The sequence below is a fragment of the Adiantum capillus-veneris genome, chromosome 13 (genome assembly GCF_014529385.1).
Source record: "Adiantum capillus-veneris isolate H3 chromosome 13, ASM1452938v2, whole genome shotgun sequence".
Lineage (NCBI taxonomy): Eukaryota > Viridiplantae > Streptophyta > Polypodiopsida > Polypodiales > Pteridaceae > Adiantum > Adiantum capillus-veneris.
The window spans coordinates 131,566,406-131,579,591 of record NC_140943.1 but is presented as its reverse complement, the minus strand read 5'-3'; the positions used below and the strand labels follow the sequence as shown (position 1 = coordinate 131,579,591).

General features: G+C 38.7%; 1 protein-coding gene across 1 annotated transcript; it reads right to left on the bottom strand.

Annotated features, from left to right (window-relative positions):
- Positions 1–8,655: 8,655 nt before the first annotated feature.
- Positions 8,656–9,809, bottom strand: LOC147444884 (uncharacterized). The gene has a single exon (XM_086527955.1). It carries the CDS (start codon positions 9,572–9,574, stop codon positions 8,930–8,932), a length of 645 nt encoding a protein of 214 aa, XP_086384081.1. The 5' UTR covers positions 9,575–9,809; the 3' UTR covers positions 8,656–8,929.
- Positions 9,810–13,186: the final 3,377 nt, after the last annotated feature.

The following is a 13,186-nucleotide window of genomic DNA, read 5'->3' as shown; positions in this document are numbered from 1 at the left end:
CCACTAGAAGAGGCATCGTGAAGGTGATGTTGTTTTGGTTGCCATACCCATTTGAGTGTGGTTGGATGTTGAAGAGAGTGGTCCATCAGGTTAGGCCGTTTGACAACAACGGTGGGCAATTTGTGATGGCTTAATTTTTCTGTAGGCAATGTAGGTTTACGTGTATTGATTTGGCGTTTAGGTATCCACAATTGCCTAGGCTTGGTTTCCATGATTGATTTCTTAACCGATATTTTCGTGACCATGGTGGTGGATGATTGCTGAGCTGCCACATGTGGCAATGGTAGAGGTTTCCATTCATAGTCCGTTTGTACGAATGGCGTGGTGAAAGACACAATCTCAACAATTTTGATCCAATTTCAACTTTGAAAGAAGCACCTGGTTGTTATGGCCTAGCTCCTTGTGTGGTAAGATTTTGTCTCTGTTCAGAGGTACATGGATCGCGATCCATGTTGAGAAGCCAATTGAACATTGGTTGCTATCATGAGTTTTAACATGATTAAGAGGTCTTCTAGTACCAAATTTTTTTCAAATGAATCTCATGATTGGAGGCTAAGTTGATTTTGTCACTTGCCTGAGCTTCTGTCAGTTCTGAGCTGTTGGAATGGTTTCTTGCTTCCAATTTCAACTCTGGAAGGACCACTAGACTCTCTGTGATACCCTCTAGCTATGGTACTAGTTTGGTGTCAATTTGTGTTAGGGGAACATGGATCGTGATCCATGTTCCTTTGTGTCAAAATACACTAAATTTTGTCCCACATCTAGTCCTTGGCCTAGTGATGCTGACTATATGGTTTTTGAATGCCTTAAAGCTTTTTTGGAGAGATAAAAGTCAGCTTTAGGGTTTATGTCAATGCTTCCCCCCTTGATCTGATTTTTGCCACCTTTTGCCCTCTTTTTGAAATTTTCTGATAAGGGTCCTTGAGAATAAAGTGCTCCAATTGTTACCAATTCACTGCTTGTCCTTTATCAGCTTAAACTTCCAGAAAGGTACATGGATTGCGATCCATGTTTGGCAAGATTTTGGTATGACCCTTTGTGAGCTAATCACACAAGGTATGATGATGCTATTGTCTTTTTGGATTTGGTCAGTTTTTTCTAAGTGAGAAGCAGGGTTTTGTGTCTATTTTACGGTTTTTTGCAAACAACTCCTTTTTTGGTATTTTGACCAGCTTTTTTCACTTTTTGTCTATGGCCCCTTTTGGGAAAGTTGTTCAACTAGTATTTAGGAGTACTCTGGTCAAATCTCAATGTCAGATGGCTACCTAGAACATGGATCACGATCCATGTTGGGAAGCACCTGGACATGAAATTTGGTTCTGTGGATTCCTTGCTTCTAGTTGGTCCCAATTCTCATCCCTTTTGGATTTGGACAAATAAAAGTTCAGTCTTTTCTTGTTTTCCCTTTTTTCCAAGGTTTTGGTCTGCTCACTCCAATCTTTTGATTTTTATGACCTTCTAGCCCTCTTTTTCTCACCAAACTCAAGGTTCTGATGCCTGAGAGCCTGTCCTAAGCTAAGCAAATAATTTTAGCACATTTTGTCAAAAAGGTACATGGATCGCGATCCATGTTTGGCAAGATTTTTGACAGGTTTTTTCACAGTCTTTTCCGACAAGTTTTTTTATCCCCTTCTTGAAAGTTTTACTGGGTTTGGTCCAGTTTTGAAGCTGTGACCATCACTTCTTCAATTTTTCCGAGTTATGGTCTTCAACACCAAAATAAGGTTTTTGACACTTTTTCCCTCGATCCTTTGGGCCATAAATGATGGTGTAATTTTTTTCCTAACCTACTCCTATAACTGAAATGATTATGCAAACATAAGTGAACTCAACAGTACAGAAATAACAACAATGTGTGTGGTGGAACAGCCCTTTCTAAGCATGTGAAAAATCAAAGAACGAAATACTATCTTGTACTTCACTCACAGTTTTCTTTGTTCTTAAGGAATAGCACTGGCTAGTTTCAGACTCCAGTCTCTATTAAGCACTAAACCTACCTCTAGTTGCTTCACTGTCTATGGGTAAGCAGGACGGTTATCAAAAGCTTGAAGGGAGATTTTTTGTTTTTTTTGTACACTGAGTCACTCACCACCTAAGGATACATATATATACATACCCTCTCTCTCTCTCTACCCTCTCTCCCTCTCTCTCTCTCTCTCTCTCAAGAGAGGATATATATATATATATATATAAATTCACACAAAAAGTATATGTAACATAGCACGTGCATTCTCAACATAATGGATTTTGATTTCTTGTAAATTTTTAGATTCATGTGTACAAGAGGGGTAATTAAAATCCATTTTGGTGAGCGCACATGATATAAGAAAATTTTACTTAGTGAATGCCCCGGGCCTACTACCTATTGCTCTACACTCTTTGGCTCTCTTGCCTCCTCCCTTAGCTACACACCCATGCACACACCTCCTACTATCATCGACCAAACACCTTCATCCTCTGTCCATTATAGCTCATTTTACACCCATTCATTGGCATTCCCTTCCACTTTTTAGCTTGCCCTATGGGGGGTTTTCACCCCCGTACTATTCTTCCGAGAGAGAGAATGCAGAAGAGAGATAAAACAACTTCTCTTCTAGGCCTCTCACCTTGCTTGTTAACTAAGAAAGAGAGAGAGACACTAAATTTTTCTACATAGGTTTTCCCACCTATAAATTATTAATTAAGAGGTAGTTTTTACAATTTGTAAGTGCAATCACACTAAATTTAGGTTTTTTTAAGCACAGCTACGATTTGAGAGAGAGAGAGAGAGAGTGAGAGAGACGTGGGCTCCAAAACTTGAAGCGATCCATTGTACCATTAAAGTTGTCCCAGACTCTCTCTTGCTATCCATTAGGGCCACTTTGAAGCAAAAACTCGGAGAGGGGGGGGGGGGGGCACTATGTATAAATTATGTATATCACCTGCATTCAAAGACTATTTTCAAAACTCCTTATCTTTATATTTTAAAAAAATAAAATACACCCTTTTCCAATTCAATCTGTATTGTTTTTTTCCAATTCCATTTTACGGTTCCCTTCTATACGTAAAAATGTGAGAAAACATGAAATTTAATAACCCCTTCTGTTGTACTCATGTGATAGTTACATAATTTTTAAGTGACCCTCCCAAGAGTAAAAATGGGTTGCCTAAGGCTCTCAAACAGAGGATACCAATTATGGTGGTGAAAAATTTATTAAAGTGCTCACTTCTCAACATGAGTACTCTTTGGAAAGGTCTCATCTAGAGCTACCAAACACACCATTGAGCGCCCAATTTGGACCTTCCTTGTGAAATTTATGCCCAAAAGAGTGAAAAGGTTCTAGAGAGATAGACCAATAAGAAGGTGACATGTGTCCTAGAATGCCATGCTTTTGTACACAAGGCTCCATCTTATACTTTCTTGGGCCTCCTAGTGAGAGAAGAAACAACCCATTTTGGCCTCAAATTGGCCCTAATGTTCTTGGTGTGCAATCAACTTACAGTCTATTAGTGACTATGAGCCATTTTCATCAAAACCAAGTCCTCTTCCCTCTCTAGTCTCAATGTCCATTTCTTCTTCTTCTTATTCTTCTTGCGACATGACATGTGTGTGTGTGTGTGTGTGTGTGTGTGTGTGTGTGTGTGTGTGTGTGTGTGTGTGTGTGTGAGAGAGAGAGAGAGAGAGAGAGAGAGAGAGAGAGAATAATTACTGATAGACTAAAAAAGGATAGTACATGTCTACCCTATAATATTCTCTACCCCTCCCTCCTCCCCACCTCCCCTTGCCATATGAGAGAGAGAGAGAGAGAGAGAGAGAGAAATTACTGAGACACACGAGAAAAGGATAGCACATGTGTACCCTGTAGTATTCTCTACCCCTGCAACCATATGAGAGAGAGAGAGGGAGAGAGAATAATTACTAATAGATTATAAAAGGATAGCACATGTGTCCCCTATAGTATTCTCTACCCCCCCAAATGTACGGTATATGTATGAAAGTTTCAGGGGGCTGCCCCTATTGTATAGAATTATGCACACTTGCCAAAAAAAACCCCTATTGTACACTCACATGGTACTATATGGAATCGACTAGTGAATCCCCCGTGTTTAGTCCACACAATGCTTTACACAATCTACACACTAGTTTTGTCCTTGTAGGCTTTTTAGGTTTGAATTTAAAGCCCTCTAGTTGCTTCATGTAGACATCCTCATCAAGATCCCCATGAAGGAAAGCCCTCTTAACGTCCATTTGGACAAGTTCCATGTCCTCAATGGCTACTAGTCCAAGCAAAATATGCGATGTAGTCATTTTCACTATTGGAGAGAAAATCTCATCAAACTACATGCCTTTCTTTTTCTTAAATCCTTTAACAACCAATCTAACCTTATACTTAGGCTTGTAGTTCTCTACCATGTACTTCTTCTTATACACCTATTTGCAAGGCAATGCTTGTTTGACCTCTGGTAACTTTGTTAATTCCCAAGTTTCATTTTCCATAATTGAGCTATACTCAAATTGCATTGCATGCTCCCCTTCACACTATCTAGTTCAGACCAACTGGCCCAACACTCATCACACTGATTGTACCAACATTATTTATAGAACAATAAGGAGCTCTAGGGAGAAAAAGATCACACACAAAGTGTTGGTGGAGCTATCAGTGAGCATTCAAAATTTCCTCACTACTCGGTGTACTAGGAAACCTGTTGATTATATGTACGGTTGTCACAATAGCCTCTCCTCAAAACTCTTGAGGTAGATTTTCCATAGATAGCATAGAAGTGACTCTCTCTTGAATAGTCCTATTCATGTTCTTAGAAACTCCATTTTGAGCAAGTATGTATGTTGTACTGAACTACCTCCTAATGCCTCATTTTCTCTAAAAAAGTCCTTAAACTCAGTGGAAACATATTCTCCTCCATTGTCAGTGCACAAAGCCTTCAACTTCTTGCTTGACTGGCTCTCAACCATAGCTAGGAACTTCTAGAAGACATTAAAACTTCTTCTTTCCTCTTCAAGAAATAGACCCATACCTTTTGAGTAGAGTCATCTATGAAAGTCAAGAAATATAATGCCCCCCTCAAAACTTATGCAACATAGACGCACATAGATCGCTATAAACCAAATCTAGTGGATTCCCTAACTTTCTATCTATTGGTGATGAGCTAAGCCTAGTCTATTTTACGTATATGCAATGCTCACACAAACTAAAAGCAAAATAGTTTAACACAGCGATATAGCCAAAACACTACAATTGCTTCATTCTTTTTTGGTGCATATGTGTGCATATGCCAGCTACGCCACAACTCAGTAGAAGGTAGCTTGGCTACATGGATAGAGTTCTCTTTTATAGAAAAGACTAATAAAGAATATAATGAGCCAAATTCTTGGTCTTTGAGCATAACCAAGTTACACTTTTTGATAATCCACAAACTATTGCCAAACACTGTAGTGTATCCAAGATAATCAAGATGTCCTTCTAAAACTAGCTCTTACTTAGCTTTGGCATATGTCGTCGAACACCTCCCACTATGGACTCAATGCCATTACGCATGACAAATTCTCATCCCCAATGCCATACATCCCATGCTGATGATAAGAGTCACCTAGCTTAACTGAACCATGTGTAGAAGCATAACTAGAGAACCACTCCTTGTGAGGAGTAACATGAAATTGGCACTTGAGTCAATGATCCAATTCTGCACATAGCATTTTTCAAAAGCTAATAACGCCCGTGGACTCAAATCAAAAGTGAAGAGATTGTTAGGGTTCATATCACATTTGGCCAGATACCCATCACAATTGATTGTACTAACCTTATCTTTTCTATCGATCATAAAACAATAAGGAGAAGTGAGAAACTTTTGAATACTCATTGATATCTCCCCCAACACTCTACATGTGCTCTTCTTCTCCCTCACACTCTGCACACACCACACGCTCTTCAGTGAGAGGTGTTAAATTGCTTTTACTTTGACCCTAAACCATGGAAGCATGCTTCCACCTTGTCGTCATCATCAATTTTGACACCAATAGATGCAAGGGATTCACATATATGTTCTTAAAATTCAACACATAGTCCTTCATAAACTTATTGTGTTGAGCTCTATCTTTAACTATGTCTTCCTTGCCTTATTGTTAGTCACATGTATTGAGACCGAATTCTCCCATGCTTCCAGTGTAATTTATGTCATGTATATGCCCAATCATGGTATTCTCCACAATGGTAAATAACCAATATGTTGCCTTTCTCTACTCCAAGTTCCAATTTTGAAAAGCTTTCACCTCGTCAGGAGTAGGATTCTCCTCGAGCAGCACCGATGCATTGTTCACCTTCAATGTACATATAATAACCTTTACCTTTTAGAAAATTGTTCACTCTAAACTTAAATTTATGGAAGTTGTTCTTGTCGAGCTCCTCTCTCATAATGGCTTTGATTCCATAATTACTAGAAATGTTTGTAGAAAATAAAAAATCTACACAAAATTTATAGCATACCAAAAATAATATGTACCTCTTGCAACAAGTGACCACACTATGCATGCATGCACCCAAAACACTATTTCACACTACTATGTAGTAGTTGTGAAGATTGCAGCATCAATCGAGGTTCTTGCAACACCGAAATGGAAGATTTGCAAAAACTTTCTACATGCGATTGTAGTATAAGGTGTCATGTTACACTTAAACAAGCTTTATGTTCCATGGGCATATTACGCTTGTAAGAGCTCTACCCACTTACCATAGTTATTAAATCGTTAGAAAATACTCTATCTCAAGCTAAATGGAACGTTGGTATATGCGGTATATGAACATACTATTTTCGAGGGTGGAGTATTTAGGCTTACCAAAACAACATAATGAAAGATGAAAAACCTATTGCATACACAAAAATTAAATGATCAAAAGATCAAGACCAAAGGCCTCGCTGGATATAAAGACATCTGGGATCAAGCAACAAATAGTGGTGAATACAACTAGACTATTGCATATCCTTGAAAAAGTAGGAAAAGGTGCATACGCTTTATAAAATTAGTAGTATAGACGTCACATATTCCATTGCTCCTCTATACCCTATTGATTAAACAACTAGAACTTGAAATCTCAACAGTGTGCAATTGGATAGGGAGATTGTTAGAAGCAAGCCCAATGATAAGTGAAAAATGAGAGTATAAATTGGGAAGTGATGCAATGTGGGCTGCAAACTTTCAACACCATATTGTAGATGGATTAAAGTCACATGGACATTGATATGATCTTGTAAGCTTTATTAACTACTAAGGTAAATTTCTCCTATGAATTAGTTGTCAACAAATGCGAGAAGGAAACTTTTAATGTCCTTTTGTGTAAATTGAAAAGGAGACTTCGTAACTCGGGGGTTGGGGGGGGGGTAGTTAATGATTATATGACTATCATGTGAGTGCAGCAGAAGAGGTTATTAAATTTAAATTTTTCTCACATTTTTATGTACAAAAGCGTATCGTAAAATAAAATTAAAAAAATTACAAATTGAATTAAAAAAAGGGTGTATTTTATTTGTAAAAAATTTACAGATAAAGAGTTTTGAAAATAGTCCTTGAAAGCATGCGATAAGCGCAACAGAAGAGGTTAGTAAATTTAAATTTTTCTCACATTTTCATATACAAAAGGGTCGTAAAAAGAAACTGAGAAAAAAAAAGTACAGATTGAATAGAAAAAGGGTGTATTTTATTCATCAATAATTTACAGATAAAGAGTTTTAGACAGTCCTTAAAAGCACACGATATACATAATTTGTACATAACGACCCTCCAAGCTTCGTAACATGCATTATTAAAGTTCGAGGAGCTTCCCACTTTGTGGACTAGAGCAAGTAGCTATTGCTAGCAAAGTGAGGAGCTGCAAATAATATCATTTGCCTAATTATAGAAAGTAGAATAAATCCAACCATTACAGTTTGTGGCATGTCATCATACATTAGCGTCATTTGGGAGCATGAGAGCTACCAAAGGCTCACCATCTTGTTTGTGAATCAATCTTAAAGTCTAGAATACACTTAGTAATCACTTGCCAGCTAGCCATAAATATCGGCAATTGATTGAACCTTGAGCCTACAAATGAAAGACGTCCTTGCGAAGAAGCAATGAAATCTTAAGACGACGTAAACTTTGGGTGTGATACAGATTTTTGAGTGAACCCCCCAAGATCCTTTATATAATCTAGAAGAAATTTTTACAAGTCTCTCTCCTCAAGCACACCATATTCACACTTGTTAATTAGCTTCCTCCATTATACTTCTATGTTACTGAGCATGCCTAATGGTAGCTATATTAAATGAAGCAATGCTTTTGTCTCTTTTATGCTATGGCGTATAGTCTAGCTTTCCAAGCAATTCAAAGCCCATTGCAAAAGTCGTATAGCTCTCTCAAGTGTGCAAGGCTTCAACATTGGTGGCAACAAAAGCATAATATAAGTAATGAGTTGCTACTAAATTGCACACAAGGCAAAGGAGTCCTTGGAGAGTGCAATGTCATCAATTTGTCAATGTTAAGCTCTTTGTCTTCTTTTTCACAGACTTCTAAAGAGAAAATTCGGAGCAAATTTGAGGCATGCATAAGTTCTCCATTGGACAAAAAAATTAAATGTTTGAGCTCTTTGAATGAGTAAATTGAAGTTGTTAACAAAAGTGCAAGTATATTCTCAAAAATAGTGCATCACCTTTATGCTCTTTCTAGTATAGTATAGTGAGTATGAGGGAATATACACTTTTGAACAAATGAAGGCCAATTAGTTTAGACACAAAGGGCTGTGAGTTAAATGGTGATTACCAAAGTAGGGAGAGAAGAGGATTAGCAGGACCTTGACAGAGGGACCTTTTGGTGTTGAGATGCTTACAAAAATGGCTTATTTGACAGTAAAGAAAAAAGGGCAAAAGGAAAAAGTAAAAGTTAGGGGAGTGGAAAGGTTATCTAGAAAAGAAGAGGGGGCAGCGTGGAGATATCGGGCAAGGTTTGGTCCGAAAGCAAGCCAGCCCAGATATCGAGATCGCTGAAGCCATGGCGCTGCTGCATCTTCAAAGACTTCAAGCGGTCATGGTGATCGGCGCCGATTATGCCCAAATCAAGCTTATTCTGCAGGGAACGGCAGTACTCTTGATGATGATGATGATGATGATGAGCTTGATGGTGGTGGAATGAGGGATACATGGAATTATGGAAGCTACTACTACAGCAACAATGGCCAAGGGAGCCGTCAGCAGCAGCACCACACGCAGAGTTGAGAGAGCCGATGAGATCTTCGACAAGCTCGCAAGCACGCCGGTCCTCCGCCGCGCCGTCCTCAGGCTGCGCGGCGCCTGCTAGATTGCATAATTCTAGAGATGGACTTCTCATGAGGCTAGCGCTGGCGCTGTCGGCGCCAGACGTGTAGCTGTCGCTCCTCGTACTAGACGTACTGCTTTGCATGCCGGTCAGCTTCTGCACGAGAGACGGGAAGCTGAGAACGTCCGTCTGCACATACACAGGGTTGTGAATTTGCACCACCCTGATCGTGGGCTTCTTACCACTCTGCTCCCTTAATCCTTTGCTTGCCGTGTTGTTGAGTGCGTAGGTCATCTTCGTCTCCAAAAAAAAATTTAATAGGCCTTTGCACAACCTTAACCTTTGATTAAGTCCGTGTTCAACCCCTACCCCCCTTATATACCCTTTCTACCTTACCCTAACTCTTATACCGCCTTGTCCCAAACCACCGGCCCATCCCTCCCTTCTCCTTTGCGTGTCCTATCTTCCATTCTAATAGCATACCTCCCAATTGTTGTGTTCACAAAGAGCATACCTCCCAATTGTTGTGTTCACACCACCCCTCTCTTTCACACTTGCATGACGACGCAACTGTGTGTTCTCCGCTAGACACATGACCTTAGCCTCTGTCACCACCTCGTCATCAAATCAAAGCACAAAGTTGACCATGCCATCCTTTCTAGTAACCTAGATTGACAACAAACCACCTAGATTGACACCTAGGGTGCCAATGTCATGGAAGCCCACCATTGTGGTTAAGAAGATTGGTTTTTTGTTGTGGGTTTGGTTGCCACAACTAAGAACAAATCAAGTGAAAGAAGCTCATATTTGTCAACAATAGAACATTCTAGTAAATGAAGAAACCAAAACACTGTGAAGTCAAATAAAAATCAGTTGTGTTGGTAATAGCTAATTACCTTCATTGTCCAGCTCATTTGTTATTAGCAATGCTCATACAGAGGCATTGGCCGTAGTGAAAAATCATGATTTGTAATTTTTGTAATTATTTTTTTGCATTTCAACCCAAGCATGGAAAATTAAGTGATATTCTCTTTTCAACAACGTCGACTGTGACATTGAGCTTACGGAAGCATACAAGGGTGACACACAGGTAGCCCCAATGACCATAGTGATGACAAAGTGCAAGATTCGATAGAGGCATGCCAACTTTAGTAGTACGTTGATACAAAATAGAGGATGGTGTCTAAGTTGCCATAGGTCTTACCTCTATTATGTGTAAGTGTAGCAAGTGAGTTCATGGTTTTTTCAATTTCAAAAAATAAAAAAATTACATGTATAAGAGGAAAGAGAAGGGGTCATGTAATTGATGATGGAGAGAGAGAGAGAGAGAGAGAGAGAGAGAAAGAGAGAGTGGAGAAGGATTATGAAAATACCTCTGGAGCGCACCTGGTACATGTGATTTTTGGAAGGTGGACTCCTTGAGCTAAAGATGGATTAGCATTTCTTGCACACAAAGTCCTCCTTGACCCCCCCCATGAGACGTGGCTCATGAGCTTTGGTTGAAATGGATAGGTATTGAAATGGATGGTACAGTGTTGAAAATCTACCTCACAAAAATGCTATTAAAATAAAATACATCAAGCCTTCAACTCTCATTGTAATTGATTGCGTCTCTTGTCTCAACATCAAGCTCTTCACCTTTCAATATCTTTGAGAAAATCCAATTCTTTGATGCAATCATGAGCTAGGGATACATAAATGTAATTAGATCATCTCTCAAACTCTCCACTTAGTTGGGACCACCTTCCACTTTTGAGCTCAAGCACACCTTCTCAAACATACATTCTTTTACACATGTCAAGCTCCCAATCCTTGACTCACAAGAACTCTAGGTTTATTAGCAAAAGGGCTCCTTTATGCCCATAGAGAATATGTGATAGTGTAGTTATTGTACACTCTCACTCTTTCACGCAATCTTTTGACCCAAGGAACACTATTAACTATCGTATTTGGACGGGTTTTAAGCGTGGCAACGTTTACCTGCACCCACAACATCATGCTATCCTTAACCCCGAGCATTCCAAATTCACCAGTTTCAATAGAGTTAGGATTAGCATCTTTGCGCCCACTAGTTTCCTACCATTTTTGTTGTTGCAACTACCTATATTGCTAGCCTCAACCCTACCGCATATGAATGCTTTCCTAACCGGCTAGGGGCGTAGCCTAGAGACTAGGTATAGAGTACACAAGTTTTACTAACTATACTCTTTAAATAACTCTTTAATTGTTGAAATTGGTTGATGCAAAAGGCATGCTCCTCCCTATCTTTCAAGGTCAATTGTCACTTTCTCTCACGTTGTTAAAAGGGAAAACATGAGCATGATCATCGTGCCAAGATGGGCTGGTGGTTAACGGAAGGCAATTCGCATATCCTCATGAAGTAAACGGTATTGAGTTATATATACATGTATGCTGACGTCATTAGCCGCCTCCATTCACTATGAACTTAGCAACTAATGTCCAACTTCTATTTGCAAATTCTCCCTTTGTGTATGTGTTTGTGGGGGGTGGGGGCTATCAATGTTAGCTCAATTGGGAGCCTATCAAGCACCTACAATTCGGATGTCGAGAGTCCAATGCCCAAATTCATTGTGTGTGTGTGTGTGTGTGTGTGTGTGTGTGTGTGTGTGTGTGTGTGAGAGAGAGAGAGAGGGGCGGGGGCGACGGCGACGGGCGAGGCGGGGGGGGGGGGGGGTTCAATTGAGAGCTCAAGAACCTACAACTTCACGGTAGAGACCTTTAGTCTTGGGTTCATTGTGTATCCAAAGAAGAATGGTTGTAAGCCAGTTGACGAGGCCGAATAGCATGACATCACTAGAGAGAGAGAGAGAGAGAGAGAGAGAGAGAGGGAGGGATGAATTTCTTTTTCAGGAAGACATAAATTTTCAGATCCGGAGTTTTTCTTGCTTGACAAAAAGCAATCTAATCCTGAATATACCGAAAATTGAAACAAGGTGAAGGGTCATGTTGGCATTCTAAAACAATTTAGCACTAGTTGGCATTGGAAAAAATAATTTAACACCAGTCATGTAATTGGACATTCGAGTGTCCTCAGATACTAAAGTACTTTAGGTTTATTTTATGTAGATAGAAATAGAGTTTTGAGGTTTTGTTTATTGTGCATTTAGGTAATGACACGAAGAAATCTGAGATTTTTTTTGAATAAAAATAAATCGTATGCTAAGGGAATCATTAAAAGTTTCAAGGATAAAATCTCGCCAAAATTTTAAGTTGTTTTCTATAAAAGAAAGTTGTTTTCTTGAAAAAATAGTACAGGGCATATAACTGCCCTAAAAACCTTATTTTTCATGTTAATGAATTTTCTGATAGGTAATAACACTTGAAAAAGGAAAAAAAAAAATCATCAACGTGTAGTTTTCATGTCTACTACAAATATAAGTCAAAAAATTACAATTTTCAAAATGTTGAATGAAAGGTATTTTATGGTCTTACAAATTTCAATGTGGCTTTAGTACAAAACTATGATCTTAAAGTGATTCAATCAAATACATATTTTTGTGGGGATTCAATCTTGCACGTTAAATTGTCAAAACATTGGTAGAAAAAAATTGTCAAAACATTGCTCCAATTGGTTTTTCAAGAGGAATTTGTTATGATTTATTGATATGGACAAAAAAGGTATGAATTTATGTTTATTTTGATAGCTATTATCTCTCATGTGCAAAACAAGCATTTTCAATGTGTGCAGTTTTAGAATGTAGAAAAATCTCCTACTTGTAGTTTACACAAACATCATATTAAACAGCATACATGTTCACAAATCTCCTACTTATAGTTTATACAAACATCATATTAAATAGCATACATGTCTACAAACAAAGCATGATGCAACTCAAAGTTATATAAGTAAAAGTTTTTGTTTTTCGAACTCACGAAAGTGAATGA

Excerpts from the sequence above, each read along its gene's own strand:
- LOC147444884 (XM_086527955.1), bottom strand. The coding sequence starts at position 9,574 with ATGACCTACGCACTCAACAACACGGCAAGCAAAGGATTAAGGGAGCAG.